Genomic DNA, 17,869 nt, shown 5'->3' with positions numbered 1-17,869 from the left:
ATCTGAACCTGTGGCCTTGGTGTTATCAGCACCGCACTCTACCGAGTGAGCCACAGGCCAGCCCTAAACTCTTTATTTTAAATATGCTTTTCCCCTGTTACTTTTATATCACCTTTTGGAGTGATCCTCATCTTTGCTGAAAATTACTAATCTGATACTTTGACTTTCCTCTTAGACTGCGGGCTCCATGATGGAATGATGTTGTTTGCTGTGTCCCTGGGACTCAGCTTGGCAGCCACACCTAAGAAACATTCAGTAAATACTTGTTGAAGGAACTTTTCTTTTCTCTTTTTTTTTTTTTTTTTTGGTGGCTGGCTGGAATGGGGATCTGAACCCTTGACCTTGGTGTTCCAAGGCTGCGCTCTAACAGCTGAGCTAACCGGCCAGACCCTGAAGGAACATTTAGCATATATAGTTTTCTGGAGGAACTGAATACTTTTACTTAATATTTGTGTTCGTTATAGTATTTGAAAATTGACTTTAAAATTTTTTACCAAACTCTTTTTTTTTTTTGGTGACTGGCTGGTACAGGGATCAAACCCCAGACCTTGGTGTTATCAACATCACACTCTAACCAACTGAGCTAACTGGCCAACCCCTCCAAACTCTATTCTTAAATGTTGAGTATACATCTCATTTTAGTCCTTTTCTCCCTGTGGACCTAAAGATGAAATCCAAAGAGTGAGAACATGTGGTATGAAGTCTGCTGATGAGAGGCCCAAATTTAGGACTGGCAGGACTGCTGAATCACTTTGTGCCTTTGGGTGACTCACTTAACTTCTCTGGGCCTCTGCCTCCTCATCATGGAATAGCAGTGCCCACCCTCCCTGTCTAGCAAGGGTGTGGTGTGGATCACACATGAATTCAGGTGCTTTGTAAATGAAAAGGGGTTGATGTAGTTTCACACATACAGAACAAAATCTGGAAGGAAACACTGCAGTTAGGTTTTAAATAAAAATTTTAACATTGAGATGGTGGTAAATTACATATGTAACATTTTTCATTTGTGTGCCAGGAGAAGATGAAGAAGAAATGGAGCATCAGGAAGAAGGCAAAGAGCAGCTGTCAGAAACAGAAGGCAGTGGGGAGGATGAGCTGGGAAGTGACCTTAGCGAGACCACCCAAAAGAAGGTCAAGGGCCAGCCTTGCCCAAACAGGCTTTTTACCTTCAGTCTTGTGAACTCCTATGGAACAGCTGACATAAATTCACTTGCAACTGATGGAAAACTCCTTAACCTCAACTGTAAGCATTTTCTCTGACCTTTCAAGCTGGGCTTTGGGGATTTGGGGTCTGTTTGAAAATTTTTGCACTCAACACTCCCTGCATTGGACTTTCACAATCTCTGTGTGGCTCCAGGAGCAGACACCTGTGTGATCCTTGGCTTGAAGCCCCACAAGGGCTGTCTCAGAGACCACTGTTCACACCTTTCAGGCTTTTGTCCTCAGTCCCTTGATGACCTCAGAAGGAAGCAGGTGTCCTTAAACTCCCAGCATTTTGCATGACTTTAGCTCTGGGTCACCAACACTTCCTGTGGCCATGCTTGGTAGCAGCATTTCCCAAACTTCTTTCACTTACGAGAATAAATGCCTATTTCTTTTATTCCATAAGAATATTCACAAAATGTGTCCCATTTAAAGGATGGTCATGGATTTTGTAGACTCTCCATTACATAGAGCCTGTAATTCAGGCTGCTGGAAGAGGTGTCCTCAAGGGATATGGATGTGCATTGTGTATGAAAAGCACAAATGGCCAGTGAGGACACCTGTACAGGGTGGGGAGGGGAGTGGCAAAAGCATCTCTTGAGTCTTTCACCTTCCTTCATTGGAAAATAAATTAGTTAACTAGCTGTCCTTCTGCTTGCTTTTTTCTTTTTGGGGGACAGCTGGCCAGTAATGGGATCCGAACCCTTGACCATGGTATTACCATCACCTCACTTTCCTAAGTGAGCTAACCAATACTTCTCTCAAATTCACCAAACTAACATTTTTAAGAACCATAGTGCAATGATAAACACTATGAAATTAACCTTGATGCAATAATATTTTCTAACCCAGAGATTAGTATACTTTTTCTGTAAAGGGCCAGAGAATAAATGTTTTTGGCTTTGTAGGCTGTAAGGGCTCCATAGCTATTATTCATCTCTGTCATTCTAGCATTTGACTTGGTGTTGTCAGCACCACGCTCAGCCAGTGAGCGAACCGGCCATCCCTATATGGGATCCGAACCCGGGGCCTTGGTGTTATCAGCACCGCACTCTCCCGAGTGAGCCACGGGCCGGCCCCGCCAGCCCTCATTTTTAATTTAAAAAAAAAAAAATCACTTTATTGAGATATTTTTGTATCTATCTCTATATGGCATCTTCTCTAGTACAATGCCTTGCAAATTCTAGCCTCAAACTTCAGTTTTTAACTCCTTAACTCAGTCTTTCCCTTTCTCTCCCCATCTCTTCCATGCTGTGGCCTAGAAACTCTCCTGGCAGTAAGCTGGGCCTATGTAGGGATCACTTTGTTTTCCTTCTCTCAGAAATCTCCTTCCTGCTCTGCCTAATATTCAGTGTCTGAAAACAGTTATTTCATCTATTTTGTCAGGTTTTCTTGTGGTTTATCTTTTTTTGTCTTTTTCCGTGTCTGGCAATGGATCACAACCCTCAGTGTCGCGCCCGTACCGGACCGGGGACCGGCAACGGGATTGCAACCCTTGGCGTTGCTCCCGAGCCTCGCTCAGCCAGTGAGCGGGAACCGGTCTGTATGTGGGATCCGAACCCTCGGGCGGGAGCGCCGCCGCGCTTCCCAAGCGGCGCACTATCCAGTGCGCCACCGGGCCGGCCCATCTTGTGGTTTAAAGTAAGAGAATAAATCTAGTCCCTGTTACTCCATCTTGACCTGTACTCTTTCAGAATTCTGTATAGTTAGAACCTTGGAGTTTCTCTGTAGCACTGAGGAAATCTTTGCTGAAGGCGTTCAGGGGCTGGGGTTCAGAAGGGCAGGCCCAAGGCGTAGCGTTTCTCTTAGCAGTCGCTGGTGACAGGTGAACAGGTATTGATGGTGCAGTATGAGCATGGTCCTTCTTACTCTTGTCACTTGGAGAGCCTCTCCTGTTGCTAACCATTCCGTAATAAGTGACACTTTGGTCCTTCTCCTCAGCTCGATCTACACTGGCCATTGATTGGGACAGTGAGACCCGGATCCTTTACTATGATGAGCAAGAATCTGAGGTAGGTCACTTGGGGTTCTTGGTCAGAGGTGTGATGGGTTTCCTCTGTGGACGTGTATTAGGATCACTCTCACTAGCTGGACAGCAGTTTAACAAGTTAAATGTTTAAGACTGAGAATGAAAAGCACTTTAAGATTTTGTAATTTTATGTTCAGAGGTTCCAGAAGGTATACTTCATTCCAGGCAGGAAAGCCTCTCTAGGCTTTTGTGTCTTTTTTCTTTTTTTTAATTAATTTTTTATTGAAGCATACTGATTTTACATATTTATGGGTTAGAGTTATATTTTAGTGCATGTATACAATGTGTGATGATCTAATCAGGATAATTAGCATATTTATTATTATAAAACTTAATTTCTCTGTGATGTGAACATTTGATCTCCTAGTTTGATAATATGCCATAAATTATTATAGATTAAATTAATTATAAGTAAATTAATTATAGATTCCCACACACCAATAGAGCTTATTTTTTCTATTTAGCTGTGTTTTTGTCTCCATTAACCAGTTTTTTTTTTTTTTTTTTCTTTTGTCTTTTTCCGTGTCCGGCAACGGGACCGCAACCCTCCGTGTTGCTCGCACGCCTCGCTCAGCCAGTGAGCGGGAACCGGTCTGTATGTGGGATCCGAACCCTCGGGCGGGAGCGCCGCTGCGCTTCCCAAGTGGCGCACTATCCAGTGCGCCACCGGGCCGGCCCCTAACCAGTTCTTACTTCCCCCCTTGCTTCCCTTTCCCACCTCTAGTAACCAAAATCTTTCTCTTTTCCTTTTAACAGTTCAACTGATTATTATTTATTTATTTGTATTTTGTTTTGTTTTGTTTTTAGCTCCCACATGAGTGAGAACATCAGTATTTCTCTTTCTGTGTCTGGCTTATCTCATTTAACATAATTTTCTCCAAGTTCATCCATGTTGCTGCAAATGGCAGAATTTTGTGGTTTTTTTTTTTCTATGCTGAGTAGCATTCCATTGTCTATATGTACTACATTTTCTTTATCTAGTCACCCATCAATGGACATTTAGGTTGGTTACTGTATTAGTCCATTTCTGTTGCTTATAACAAAATACATGGAACTGGGTGATTTATAAAGAAAATGAAATTTATTGCTTACAGTTTCAGAGGCTGGGAAGTCCAAAGTCCAGTGAACACATCTGGTGGTGGTGACAGTGACACAGGGGTCTCACATGGCAGAAAATGGCAGAGCAGAGATAGACTAACCTCTCATGTGCTCTTTTTGTAAAGCCCTCAGAACCAGGCCCATAACAACCATTTTTAATCCATTCACTACAGCATGGTCCTACAAACTAATCTTCTCTTCAAGACTTCACCTGTCAATTACCATAATAGGATTTCTCACCCTTAACAGTTACAGTGGGAATTGAGCTTCTAACATAAAGTTTGGGGGACACAATTCAGTCAATCCAGAGCATTCCTCCCCTGGCCCCCAAAGTTCATGTCCTTTTCACAGGTAAATACATTCGTTCCATCCCCAAAGTCTTAAGTTGAAAGTCCAACTCAAAAGTCCAAAGTTGAAAGTCCCATCTGTGAATTCAAAACAAGTTATCTTCTTCCAAGATACAATGGTGACACAAACATAGGGTACATATTCCCATTCAAAAAGGAAGAAATAGGCCAAAAGAAAGGAGTAGCAGGTCCTAAACAAGACTGAAACCCAGAAGGGTATTTGTTGAATCTTAAAGCTAGTAAATCATGTACCTTGACTCCATGTTCTGTGTCCTCTGCACACTTGTATGGGGGTTGGGTTCCCAAGTCCTTAGGCAGCTCCACTTCTATGGTTTTCCTGGTCTGAGGTGATGCTTTGGCTCTTGCAAGCAGGCGTTGCACGCTGGTAGCTCCATAATTCTGGATTCTCTGTGGTGGTCCTGCCCCCACAGTTCCACGAGGCATGGCACTGATGGGGTTTCTTTGCTGCAGCTCCAACCCCACGTTTTCACTCAGCATTACTCTAGCGGAGGCTCTATGCTGCAACTCCACCCCTGTGACAGGTCCCCAAGATTTTCCATACATCCTTTGAAATCGGGGTGGAGGCTCTCAAGCCTCCACAGCTATAGCATTCTGTGAGCCTACGGACCCAACACCACGTGGACACTGCCAGGGCTTCCTGCTGGTATTTTCCAAAGCTGCAGGTCCAGCCACACCTGGGGCCAAGTTAGACACTGCTGGAGCAGTCAAAGTAGCTGCGATGCTAGTGTGGGGAGCAGCATCCAGTGGTGGCCCAGGGCAGCCAGCCAGTGGACAGCATCTCAGGCCTATTCCCTGAGACCATTCTGTCTCCCTAGGCCTCTGGGACTGTACTGGAAGGGCTGGCCCCAGAGGCTTCTATAATGTCTTCAGGGCCTTTTCCCCCTTCTCCTGATAATCCCTTTCTTTTATGCTAATCTTCTCAGGACCATTGTATTTTTCTTCTGAAACTGTTCTCTGCTTCTCTACCACGGTGGCCATGCTGCAAATTTTCCAAATCTTTACACTCTTCTTCCCTTTTAAATTCTGGCTTTATGTTATGTCGTGCCTTTGCCACCATAACTCAGTGTAGGCTGTTGCAAGTAGCCATGCAGCTTCCTTTATGCTTTGTTGCTTAGAAATTTCTTCTACCATAGGGTCAGCCCATGGCTCACTTGGGAGAGCGTGGTGCTGACAACACCAAGTCAAGGGTTAAGATCCCCTTACCGGTCATCTTTTAAAAAAAAAAAAAAGAAAAAGAAAGAAATTTCTTCTACCAAGTTCCCTGGGTCAGCACTTTGAAGTTCCACGTTTCATAAAATTTTGGGACATATACAGAATGCAGTCAAGTTCCTTGCCAGTTCATAGCAAGAGTGATCTTTGCCCCAGTTTCCAATAAATCCTTTCTCATTTACATCTGAGACCTCCTTAGGAAGGTCTTTACTGTCCTTATTTCCATAAGCATTCTGGTTACCACCATTTAACCAGTTTCTAAAATATTCCAAACTTTCCCTGGTTTTCTTCTAAACTTTCACCAGCATCTAGGCTTTTTCTAGCATATTCTTCCAAATTTTTCCAACGTCTCCTCAACACCCACTTCCAAAGCTGCTTCCACATTTTCAAGTATTCGTTATAAGCAACACACCACTGCTCTGGTACCAATTTTCTGTATTTGTCCATGTCTGTTGCTTATAACAAAATACATGGAACTGGGTGATTTATAAAGAAAATGAAATTTATTGCTTATAGTTTCAGAGGCTGGGAAGTCTAAAGCCCAGGGAACAAATCTGGTAGTGGTGACAGTGATGCAGGGGTCTCACATGGCAGAAAATGGCAGAGCAAAGAGAGACTAACCTCTCATGTGCTCTTCTTTCAAAGCCCTCAGAACCACGCCTGTGACCACCATTTTTAATCCATTCACTAAGGCATGGTCTTACAATCTAATCACCTCTTTAAGGCCTCAGCTTTCAATTACCATAATAGAATTTCCCAGCCTCAATAGTTACAGTGGAAATTGAGCTTCTAACATATGAAGTTTGGGGAACACAATTTAATCAATCCACAGCAGTTCCATATCTTCGCTATTGTGAATACAGCTGCAATAGAAATGGGAATGCAGGTATCTCTTCGACAAGATGGTTTCCATTCCTTTGGGTGTGTCTTTGTGTATTGACCCAGTAAGATCTTGTTTCTTGAGCAGAACTCAGTGCTTTGTTTCTCATAGGCCTATGATAAGCATGTGAGCATGTTGCAGCCTCAGAAGAAGAAGAAGACCGCAGTGGCCCTGAGAGATTGCATTGAGCTCTTCACCACCATGGAGACCCTTGGGGAGCATGACCCCTGGTACGTTTCTCCCCACTCTCTGGGTGAAGGCACCCACGTGCCCCAGTACTCTGAGATCTGCGGGGGCCATCTGTGCGTACAAAAACCCTTTATATTTGGACCTGCTACTTTTTTTACATGGCCAACCCTACAACACAGTCCTTCTATGTGAGTTGTATTTTCCAGACTATAAAAACCATCACCCTGTTTTGGAAGGCAGGTCCCTGTCCTAAAGCATTAGTGTTAAGCACTGCCCAAAAGGATGGCAGCTGTTGTGGGATTGTAGCTGTGCCTCCATACATGAGTGCCTAGGTGGCACTGGCTCCCTGCCTCCCCTGCTAAGGAGAGGTTTCTCTTTTCTCTTAAGGTACTGTCCCAACTGTAAGAAGCATCAACAGGCCACAAAGAAGTTTGACCTATGGTCCTTGCCCAAGATCCTGGTGGTCCACCTCAAACGTTTCTCCTACAACAGATACTGGAGAGATAAGCTCGACACAGTTGTGGAATTCCCAGTCCGGTGGGTCCCTGTGATTGCAGTGTTAGGAAAATTAAAAAACAGGCGGGAAATCTGGCCACTGGTTAGCTGACAGGTTTGCCACCAAAGACTTTTCTGAATTAGGATGCATGTTGCTGGGTTCTGGGAGGTCAGATATTGGCTGTTGTAACCCCTCACCTCCTCATCCTCCTGTCTTCAGGGAAAAGACTCCAATAGAAGTACTTCTCGAGGTTCAGGGTGCTGCTGCTCATCTCTGCTACTGCTGGTTCCCCTACTGCTGCCTAACTGGCCTGTTTTTCCATCCATTATCAGTCCCAGGGAGCCTGATCTCAGCAGGGCGGCACAACCACAGCACTGCTTCTCATCAACAAGGGAAGGCAACCAGAGAGAGTAGTCTGCTAGGGAGAATTGGATTCTTATTGGGGCTGCCCCAATAAGAATAGTGGGGGTACAGACCCACCACGGTCCTGTCCCTGGGTCTGGCTGTCTGGTCATATCCTCTCAGGCCCCAGGATACAGAGTATAACTAAGACTGGAAAGTAAGTCAACAAGGTAGGAGTTCCCCACAAAATGCAGACTAAAATGCTTTCGAGTAGTGGGGGGGAATGGATAGATACATGAAGATAGTCATGTGAATGGAGAATCTAGGTGGTAGGTAATGAGTATTTGTTGTAAAATTCTTTTAACTTTTCTGTATGTTTGAAAATTTCCAAAAAAAAAAAATGTTTAAGGGGGGAGCAGCTTTCTGGGGTCTGTTTTGGCATTTAAATGATTTTGGCACCAGTTGTAATTCTATTAATAACAGCCATTTCTATACAGTTGCAGAGGCCCTTTTTGTCTGTCTCCAGATCCTTTCCTCACCATTTGGTCTGGTGTTAGAGTTACCCTGGGGGCTTCTCCCATTTGCTGGTCTGAATATGTCAGTACCCAGGGCCCCTTCTGTCATGGTGTGTTTGTTTATTCCTTCTCAAGTAGTTTTTTGAGTACCTCTTTATATTCTGGTCTGTTGTATAAGAGGGGTTGCTGGGTTACTCTGATTTTCTTCTCTGGAGTTTAACGTATTTAAGAGCTACTTTTGTGTTTTGTGCTCAGAGCTCTGAACATGTCCGAGTTTGTCTGTGACCTGTCAGCAAGGCCTTATGTGTACGACCTCATTGCTGTGTCCAATCACTATGGAGCCATGGGGGTTGGCCACTGTAAGTACTGGTGTCTGCTTCCTTCTGAGATGTTGCAATGTCCTTGGCCAGTCATCTCTCACCAGTCTCTCTCCCTATGCACTGGCATTGCCCTGAGCACTTCACTTACACAGTTCCACAGGCCTCAGGCTTCAGACTTTTTTGATACTTCTGCCCTCCCTCCATTCATTTTTTAAAATTAATTAATTAATTAATTGTTAATTCATTCATTCATTTAATTATTTTATTTATTTGTTTGTTTGTTTGTTTAATTATTTATTTGTCTTTTGTCTTTCTCCGTGTCCGGCAATGGACCGCAACCCTCAGTGTTGCCCCCGTACCGGACCGGGGACCGGCAACGGGATCGCTCGGTGGTGTTCCCGCGCCTCGCTCAGCCAGTGAGCAGGAACCGGTCTGTATGTGGGATCCAAACCCTCGGGCGGGAGCGCCGCCGCGCTTCCCAAGCGGCGCACTTATCCAGTGCGCCACCGGGCCGGCCCTATTTATTTTTATTTATTTATTTTTTTTAATTTTATTTTTCTGGCCGGTAAGGGGATAGCAACCCTCGGCACGGTGTATTCTGCACCACACACAGTGAGTGAGCGCACCTGCCATCCCTATGTGGGATCTGAACCCGCGGCCTCAGTGCTACCAGTGCCGCACTCTCCCAAGTGAGCCACGGGGCCGGACCTTAAATTATTTTTTATATTGTCATATTCTTTGATTCAATGACCCCACCTCTACGAATCTATCCTAAGAAAATAACTTGACATTAGGGAAGAGCTTTATGCACAGAGATATTCACCTATTTATAACAGTGAAAAGTTAGTAACAGTATTGGTGACTAACAATTGACATCTAATTATAGAAGAGTACACACCATTTCAAAATAAAATTAGTAACAACAGGGAAATGCCTACAATATACATTAAGTCAAAACAGTTACACAAAATTGTATCATTACAGAAGGTAGTATCACAACTATGTTAAACCATAAAGCAAAGAAACTATGATTGGGGTTGGAGAGAGTCTGGAAAGAGAGACACCAAAATCTTAACTATACATTTTTTTTTTGTCGTTCTACTTTATTTTCCAAAATTTCTAAAATGTGTTGGTTTACTTTTTTAATGAAAAGACCTAATACATTTTGTTACTTGTTTACAGAAAAACATTAGTGATGTTGAAGTGAGGAGCTGCATTTCCTCACATCACCTCTACTGCATCTGCTTTGGGCCAACTGCCACCACTCTCAGTGTTAGTACCCTAAGAGATGATACCATAGGAGGTGTCAGTTCCATTTATATTTATAGTGGATTGCAGAACTTCCCTAAACCCCAATTTTTACTCCTACACTGATAAGCTTTTTCTGTTGGTCCAAAAGTCTGATTTCCTGCCCCTCCATTCTTACTCTGTTACCTCCTGGCTCCAGATGGCTGCTCAGTCTCCAGCCCTCATGTCTACATTCCATGCCATCTAAAAAAAAATAAAAATAAAAATAAAAAGATGCAACTTTCCCTTTTAAGCAGACCTCTGAGGGTCTTCCTCCATTCCTCTATATCTATCATATTGGCTATAACTTGGTCACATCTAATTGCAGGAGAGGCTGGGAAATAAAAATTGTGCCTATTTGAAAATTGAGGCTCTACTGAAGTGGCTGGTAGTGATCTCTGATCATATTATATTCTGCAGTGCTCATTGTTCTACAACTTGTTTTTTCCTCCCAAGATTAATATATGTCTGTATTCATGTATACTAGTCAAATGTATCCATTTTTAACTGCTATGAACACCACTTGGGCAGATTTCTCAGCCACAGTTTTCTTGTCCATCTGGTTGTGTATGGGCCCACAGTTGAAACTCCAAGATTGAGAGCCACCATTGCTGCTTTTTTTTTTTTTTGTCCTTTTTGAGACCGGCCTCACCGCGCTCAGCCAGCGCACCGGTCATCCCTATATAGGATCCGAACCCGTGGCAGGAGCGCTGCTGCTCTCCCAGCGCCGTACTCTCCCAAGTGTGCCACGGGCTCGGCCCCACCATTGCTGCTTTTATTTATTTTTATTTTTTTTAAAAGATGACCAGTAAGGGGATCTCAACCCTTGGCTTGGTGTTGTCAGCACCACGCTCAGCCATTGAGCAAACCGGCCATCCCTCTATAGGATCCGAACCCGTGGCCTTGGTGTTATCAGCACCTCACTCTACTGAGTGAGCCACGGGCCAGCCCCATTGCTGCTTTTATATCAAGCACAGATAGTGTCATTAGGCCCTAAGCATCTTGTTGCCTTTTTCCATATTCCTTGTTCACACTTTGTACAATTGGTGCTATAGTGGGGAAACTGAGACTGGAGTGTTAAACAGCTTGCCCAGAATCACAGAACAAGTTGAGATTTGAAACCAGATCTCCATTAGAGTCTTAGTCTGGGTGGAGCAGGAATTGGGCATTATTGCTGGGATTGCTGTTATAAACACATCCTGCTGGGAAATAGTGTAAAATCAAGAACAAGCATTCATTGGGTATGGGGAATGCTTGGACCGTTATGAGAAATGTTTACCCAACCACAGATTTTTGACTCATAGTTTTAGAAAAAGATAAATTTAAGGTTTCTTGTGAACATCCCAGCTTTGCAAACTCAAACGTCCAATGTTTCCTTAACAGGATTATCCTGCAGGTTCCTCTTAGAGGCACTAAGAGCCTTCTGCTGATGGTAGTAGCCATCTGCATGGACACAGTGGGAGAGATTGATTTGGCTTGTTCTTTTGAGAGCTATTGTTTTGCTTAAATCTTAGAAGTATCAGCTGCTTTTATGGGTCCCCGGCTCTGGATTAGTGCTCATAGCCATCCTGAAGTTTGGCACTGGATATCTCTATTTTGGGGATTAGTTTCCCAAAATTATAGTTTATAGCCTTGGTCCCTGACAGCTCCATTCTTACTCTTTCTAGCCTTTTTGAGAAGGAACAGATTAGAAAAAAAGGTGAGTTGTCTTTTGGTCAGTATGACACTATAAATTATTTTTAATTCCAAGGTTTTTGGTTTTGTGTGTGTGCGTGTGTGTGTGTGTGTGTGTTTGTTTAGTGCAAGCCTAATAAGCTAGCCAGATTAATTTTCTGGTGACTGCTAGATCATTTTCTTTGTTGATTTGGCAGATACTGCATATGCGAAGAACAAACTGAATGGGAAATGGTATTACTTTGATGATAGCAACGTGTCCCTAGCCTCTGAGGATCAGATAGTGGTGAGTAGGCCCTGATACTTAGTTCTTCCTCTTGCCTTTAGAGATTAAAGCTGGGAAGGGTCTCTCTCAAGCTAGTTGGTTATTCGTCATCCTGATATGACAGTGGAAGCTAAGTGTGATAAAGAGTTGGCTGCCATTCATTTTTGGACCCTTCTTAAATGAGAAGCTCAACTCTCCTCAGGGTTCTATGTCAGAGGGCACCTGCTTTTTCCTGCTTCCCTGGCAGGGATAGCACAAGCCAGCCCCAGGTGGAAGGGCCTTCATGGTTGCCTCTGTGTTTGGATATACAGGGCAAGGTGACAGATCTCTGAGAGTTTTGAATAGTGAGAGAAAAGGTGGGGAGAATGGGTGATTTTTCCAGCCAGTGAATGGACTTTCCCCCCTCTTGTGTTTTAGACGAAAGCAGCTTATGTGCTGTTTTACCAGCGTCGGGATGATGAGTTTTATAAGACGCCTTCACTTATCAGTTTTCCTGGTTCCTCTGATGGAGGGATGAGACCAAGCAATTCACAGCAGGGCTTAGGGGATGACAAGGCTTGCAGCATGGACACCAACTGATGCTGACTCAGTGACTCTGCCACCCTACAGCACCAGTGTAATCCCCCAAGAGAACATCTTTGATGCTCTGAAGACTGCTAGTATACAGTCTAAAACCAAATGAAGAAATTCCCTTCTTTTATGAGAAAAAAAAAAGATCTTGTTTGCTCAGAAGGGTTATGTCAAGAGGCTGAATTATTTTTCTTTTTAAATAGGTGGTGAGAAATTTCTATAAAATCTGTGGAGCTGAAAAGTGGGGTGGGGTGGGGCTGCACAATGTGGTACGTCTGGTGGATTCCAAAGAATGGAGAGGAACACACTAACTGAGTATGGTGCAGCCATGAAAACTCACCTGCAGGGCTGCCCTGACTGTGGAGCTGAAAAGTGGGGTGGGGTGGGGCTGCACAATGTGGTACGTCTGGTGGATTCCAGAGAATGGAGAGGAACACACTAACTGAGTATGGTGCAGCCATGAAAACTCACCTGCAGGGCTGCCCTGGATTCCTGGATTTCTGGTTCTGGTGTCGATGCTGTTGATTCCAGTAGTCTGCTCACAGTAAACTGAGCCTCAAGAAAACTTGGTGGTGTCCCCTTCACCCTGGCTGTGTCACTGAGATGGGTTTATAATTTTCTAAGTATTAGCTACTAAAGCCCATTTCTGTTTTTCCCTTTTGAGTCTTCTTGGAATTTCCAGCTTTTTCTCCTAATGAAATGAAGATATTTATTGCTGGGGTCTCCTGCCCCTCAACCTCCTGTGCAGCCTAGCAGTTCTGTTATGTTTCTCACTATCCTTGATGAATTGAAACAGTTGGATACTGTATGAAACTTTAATTAGATATCACTTAAAGGGCGTTGGTACACAAAACTGCTGGGTACTGTGGTCCCATCCAGTTGTTTCCCTCCGTGGTGGCTTGAGAACAGGAACCTTCGTGGGAGTTTGTCAGGCCTAGAAAGGGCTCCTGTTAATACAGATTTGGTACTACCCAGAGACCCTCCAGCCTGGGTTCTCCCCCCGACCCCCTCCTCACCTCTCTCCCTCTCCCTATCCCCTCACCAAGATGCCCTGCCAGCTGCCCCCAGCACCACCACGCGCGGTGAGACCTGAGCTTGTAGTCCCGCAGCCTCCCTCTGTGCGGGGCCTTTGCTTCCCTTCCCGGCCGTGTGGGTTTAAAGAATACAGCCGAATACGGTTGTCTGGGCTTTTCTGTCTGACCTTTAACCTAATCCGTGGGGGTTGGGGCCGGTGCCCGGGCGCGCGCGGTGACCGTTGGTGAGGCGGCCGTGTGGCTGCGCTGCTCGGGGAGGACGCGGCTGCAGGCCTCCAGCCCTCGTCGGGTGTCGGGTAGGGCCCGGGTGTCGGGTAGGGCCCGGGCGGGCGGCCAGTTGTAAGGACGGGGTGAGTGGCAGGGGCGGGGGGGCCCGGAAGCGGGCGGCGGGGCGGGGTGGCTCTGGGGCTCCTGCCCGATTGCTAGTTCCGTCCAGGGATAACCAACAGATGACTCCCACCCACAGGGAGGAAAGTGTCCCGTTGCTCTTTGGCCTGTAGCCTGGGTCAAGTTCGAGGAAATCGTGGCCAGTGCCACGAGGTGTTTTGCAACATCCTCTAACGTCATTTTCGTGTTGCTCTGTGCATTTCCAACTTATCACATAATAAAGACATGGTCACTTTTAGGGGAAATGTCTGAAAAACTCAGAAGATGCAGAAAGGAGCTTACGGCAGCCATTGATCGGGCCTTTGAAGGAGTCAGTCATTCCCAGGAGTACACAGGCCCGCAGAGGCTGGAACTGGACCCCGCGCCGCTCTCCTCCCTGCCCGTTCACAGACTCCTCTGCAGAAGATATCCGCTGGCAGCCCGCTCTTCTGCTGCTCCTTTTGCTGCTGTCCCATGTGCTCCTGAGATTGAGAACCCTGCCTTTGCACCAACCCACGGCCCAGTAGATGCAAAACCACATGCTTTGTACCCCAAAAGAAAACCTCTCGCCAGCAAGGAAAACGTATGGGTGCATTCCTCCATTTTGGCACCTGAAAGACAGTTCTGGAGAGCTGCAGGAGATGGGGAAAACTGGAGAAAAGAAAGCTTAAGGTGATTCTAATTTGATAGTTCAATAGCTACAATTAAGGGGATTCTTGTTTCTGAAAAAACTGTTGAAGATCCTAGATTTAATTCATGACAGTGCTCTTGTTTTCTCTTGGGAGCTTTAAGACTGTATTTGTGAAATTCATAGTATTCTTCAGAATCTGGGCCAGAAAACTTCTCTCTCTCTCTCTCTCTCTCTCTCTCTCTCTCTCTCTCTCTCTCTCTCTCTCTCTCGATGCATTTGGGTTGAGGGGTTGTTTGTCAATCTTGGATTTCAAACCAGTCACGGAAATGACTTTGCTATAGCCAGAGGGGTAGTGAATGTAAATAACCTGATTTTTAAATAACCTTAATTTTATGCTGCAGAGACAGAAATCTTAATTTCGTAACTCCTGTGTTTGAACCCAGATACTGGGGACTTTGATACCCTCCTCTGCCCACACTGGGGAGAGGCTGACTGGATGGCCGGGCCCTGCTTCTAGCTTAATCTTTGCCTCCACTCCACTCCCCCACACCAGAGCTTTTTGAACTATCATCAGGTTAAGGTCTCCCCTAGACCTTTCCTTCTCTCATGTAGCTTCAAACTGCCTGGTCCCAGGCACCTTGACTTGGAGCGGGAATGACCATATGGGATGAAATTTCAAAGTCCTGCCATCTTGGCTGCTCCTTAGGCAGGGAATAAAGAGGCCATTTAACTGGTTCAACTCCACAAATATTTATATTGGTATTCATAAACATTAATGCAGTCTGTGATGATTACGAGTCAATGATGATGCTATTAGTCAATTTCTTCACTGATTTAGCAGTTTCTGACTGTCCTCTAATCATAGCATAAATGATAAATGATAGATTTTTGTCTTTAAGATTATCTAACACTGAGTTCCCCTCCAGTATTTTCATAAAAGAGGATCTAATTTTCCACCTTTCTTTTTCTCCTACCTATGGGCTGCAGGAAAGATATGGAGAGAGATTTGAAGGTTGACTCAAACATGCCACTCAACAATTCTAGCCAAGAGGTCACAAAGGATCTGCTTGATATGATTGGTGAGTATAGAGGGCCAGTCCATCCTCTCCTTGGGATGATAGGTCCTTGACACAGGCCTGAGTCAGCAAATGTCTTAGATTAGATTTAAAAAAAAACAAAAAAACTTATTTATCATCTCTTTATTCAGTAGATTTGCTTTGCTCACAGCAGACTCTGCATAGAGCAGTGAACTAAACAAACCCTGTCTCTGCCCTCGTGGAACTGATAACCTAGTGAGGTCACACATCAATCAGGTCATTTCATAAATGTTTAGTTACAATGAGTCCCTGAAGGCAAGGGATGGCAGCCCCTAAAACTTTGTGATTGAGCTTAGATCTGAAGGAAACAGGATATAGGTAAAAAGGAAAGAGTAGTCCAGTTGGGGTGGGTAATACAATTTTGAAAAAAAAATAAAAAGCCAAAGCTCTTCTATAATTCTACCACCCAGAGATAGCCACTTTGTTAACATACTGTACTATGCATCCTGTCGGCATGTTTTCTATACACAAGTCTATATGTATTCTGCGTGTGAACTACGTGTTCCCTATTTTTAAACAAGTCATACTACACAGTAGACAAACAGCTTCTAGTTAAGGGATGCATAGCTTTGGGTGCTACCTGAAGCTGTTGGCTCTGAGGGGTCTCCAGCTTATGGGGGATGAAAGGGAGGCCTGGTGAGGGGAGGTACTCACCCTAGGCCAACAGAGTTAAAACCCCTGCCAGCCCATGACTTTAGTGGACTGAGACTCCAACAGTAGCCCCGGCAAGTGAACTGGAGTCCACTGCCTCTGTCAGCCATCTTTCTCACCTTTACCAGCATCAGGTGGCATTTTGATTACCCTAAAGACCCCTTTTTTTCACACCATGTCTTGTCCTGCCTGCAGGTTAGGGAGTTCCCTGAGAGCCAGGACAAGTGTATTCATTTCTGTATCCTCCCACTTGCACATTCTTTTGGGACTGGCAGATGGTTGGGACTACATAAATGCTGTGGCCCGAAAGGAGGGCACCAAGCCCACTTTAATTTGGCACTCACTCTGGCAGCCCATCTGACCTGGGGCAGGAATGCCTGGCTTTGCACAGTTCCTGAAGAGTGACCACCCATTCATGGTTTTTAATTTGTGCCTGAAATGTCTTCAGAAACCTCTCTGGAATTGTAAAGCTGAATGTTCTTATTTTTAAGATCATACAAGCATCCGAACTATTGAAGAATTGGCTGGAAAATTAGAATTTGAAAATGAGTTGAACCGTGTATGTTGTCGCTGCCAAGGTTCGCCCTTCAAGGAGGAAGCCTGGGCCCTGCTCATGGATGAGAGTCCTCAGAAGGCCTCAGATGCTGACTCTGGCAGCCTGAAGCAGGCTTTCGATGATCATAATGTTGTTGAGACCGTTCTGGACTTGGAAGAGGACTACAGTTTGATGACCTCTTTTAAATACCAAATTGAGTAAGAAGAGTTGATTTTAGCTTTTATTCTTTACAGCAAGAGGCTGCCATCAAGGAGCCTGTGGCTGCTTCTGCACAGTGATCCTCAGGGTCCACATTTTTCAGAGGGTTGGCAGAACCTAAATTATACTCTTTTTAACTTCCAGTTATGTCCCCTTTTAAGCTGAGATCCCAGTATTTGTATTCTGTTGCTTTGAAATATTTCTTACTGTTGGTTTTTTGGACTTTTCTTGACATCTTAAATGTGTTTTTTTTTATTGATGTTCAATATATCCAGTACCCAAGGTAGGTGTGAGTCATGGGCCTCTGCTGTGTCTCTTGGTGTTCTTTTCTATGGGCCCCTGAAAAAGTACAGGGGCCACAAATCAGGGTGGGCTTTGTGCACCCCCTGGGACCAGCCTGTCCTGGGCCAGCTCAGCCTACACAGAGGAACCAGGGTCAAGCCAGACCTTGGCTTGGGTCCTCTGCTACCCTTACACAGTTTGCTCTCCTTGCACACTTTGCACCCAGGGCTCCCTGTTAGCCTGCATGGGCCCCATTCCCTCCTCGTGTCCAGACCTACCTTCCCATCTCTGCCCCTGCCCAGCTCAAAGGCCTCTACAGAGGCTTTCTGGTTGAATGAGAGGAGGTAGCAGGATCCCTGGCTCCTTCCTGACAGGACATTCCCATAAGGCTACCCTACCACACACCTGGGACTTCAGCTGAGGGTGGATGAAGAGAGAAGGGTTTAAGTACAGGTCCTGCCCATCCACCTTCATACCTGAACCTCATCCATCCCACTATAGGCCTGGAGACCCTGGAGACCACAGGGGGGTCCCCCAGCAATGACCATGCTGGGGTAAGACAGGGTGGGGAGTGAAGGAGGGAGCAGGCCATTGTCCTCCTGAGGTCAG

General features: G+C 45.1%; 2 protein-coding genes across 4 annotated transcripts in view; both read left to right on the top strand.

The window, feature by feature from the left end:
* The window catches only part of USP4 (ubiquitin specific peptidase 4 (proto-oncogene)), a 48,677-nt gene extending 36,067 nt beyond the window's left edge, over positions 1 to 12,610 (top strand). For all 3 annotated transcript variants that reach the window (XM_008565795.1, XM_008565794.1, XM_008565796.1), the window contains 7 exons: positions 1,016 to 1,243; positions 3,145 to 3,215; positions 6,899 to 7,017; positions 7,364 to 7,513; positions 8,585 to 8,688; positions 11,808 to 11,896; positions 12,293 to 12,610. In XM_008565795.1, the coding sequence (XP_008564017.1) occupies positions 1,016 to 1,243; positions 3,145 to 3,215; positions 6,899 to 7,017; positions 7,364 to 7,513; positions 8,585 to 8,688; positions 11,808 to 11,896; positions 12,293 to 12,454 (923 nt within the window). In that variant the 3' untranslated portion in view covers positions 12,455 to 12,610. The remainder of the gene's footprint in view (positions 1 to 1,015; positions 1,244 to 3,144; positions 3,216 to 6,898; positions 7,018 to 7,363; positions 7,514 to 8,584; positions 8,689 to 11,807; positions 11,897 to 12,292) is intronic.
* Positions 12,611 to 13,834: 1,224 nt separating this feature from the next.
* LOC103584944 (chromosome unknown open reading frame, human C3orf62) lies at positions 13,835 to 17,280 on the top strand. Its single transcript, XM_008565793.1, has 3 exons — positions 13,835 to 14,517; positions 15,464 to 15,555; positions 16,716 to 17,280. The coding sequence occupies exons 1-3, from the start codon at positions 14,111 to 14,113 to the stop codon at positions 16,979 to 16,981; spliced, it is 765 nt and encodes a 254-aa protein (XP_008564015.1). The 5' UTR covers positions 13,835 to 14,110; the 3' UTR covers positions 16,982 to 17,280.
* The last annotated feature ends 589 nt before the right edge of the window (positions 17,281 to 17,869 follow it).

This window comes from Galeopterus variegatus, unplaced genomic scaffold, assembly GCF_000696425.1.
Source record: "Galeopterus variegatus unplaced genomic scaffold, G_variegatus-3.0.2 Scaffold203, whole genome shotgun sequence".
Classification (NCBI taxonomy): domain Eukaryota; kingdom Metazoa; phylum Chordata; class Mammalia; order Dermoptera; family Cynocephalidae; genus Galeopterus; species Galeopterus variegatus.
Note: the sequence above shows the minus strand (reverse complement) of the source record. Positions and strands in the feature narration are given on the sequence as shown.

Bases quoted from the DNA above. Each gene is read 5' to 3' on its own strand.
- LOC103584944 (XM_008565793.1), top strand. From the start codon at position 14,111: ATGTCTGAAAAACTCAGAAGATGCAGAAAGGAGCTTACGGCAGCCATT. The intron at 14,518-15,463 runs GTGATTCTAATT...TATGGGCTGCAG, and splicing joins TGGAGAAAAGAAAGCTTAAG to GAAAGATATGGAGAGAGATT. The intron at 15,556-16,715 runs GTGAGTATAGAG...CTTATTTTTAAG, and splicing joins GGATCTGCTTGATATGATTG to ATCATACAAGCATCCGAACT.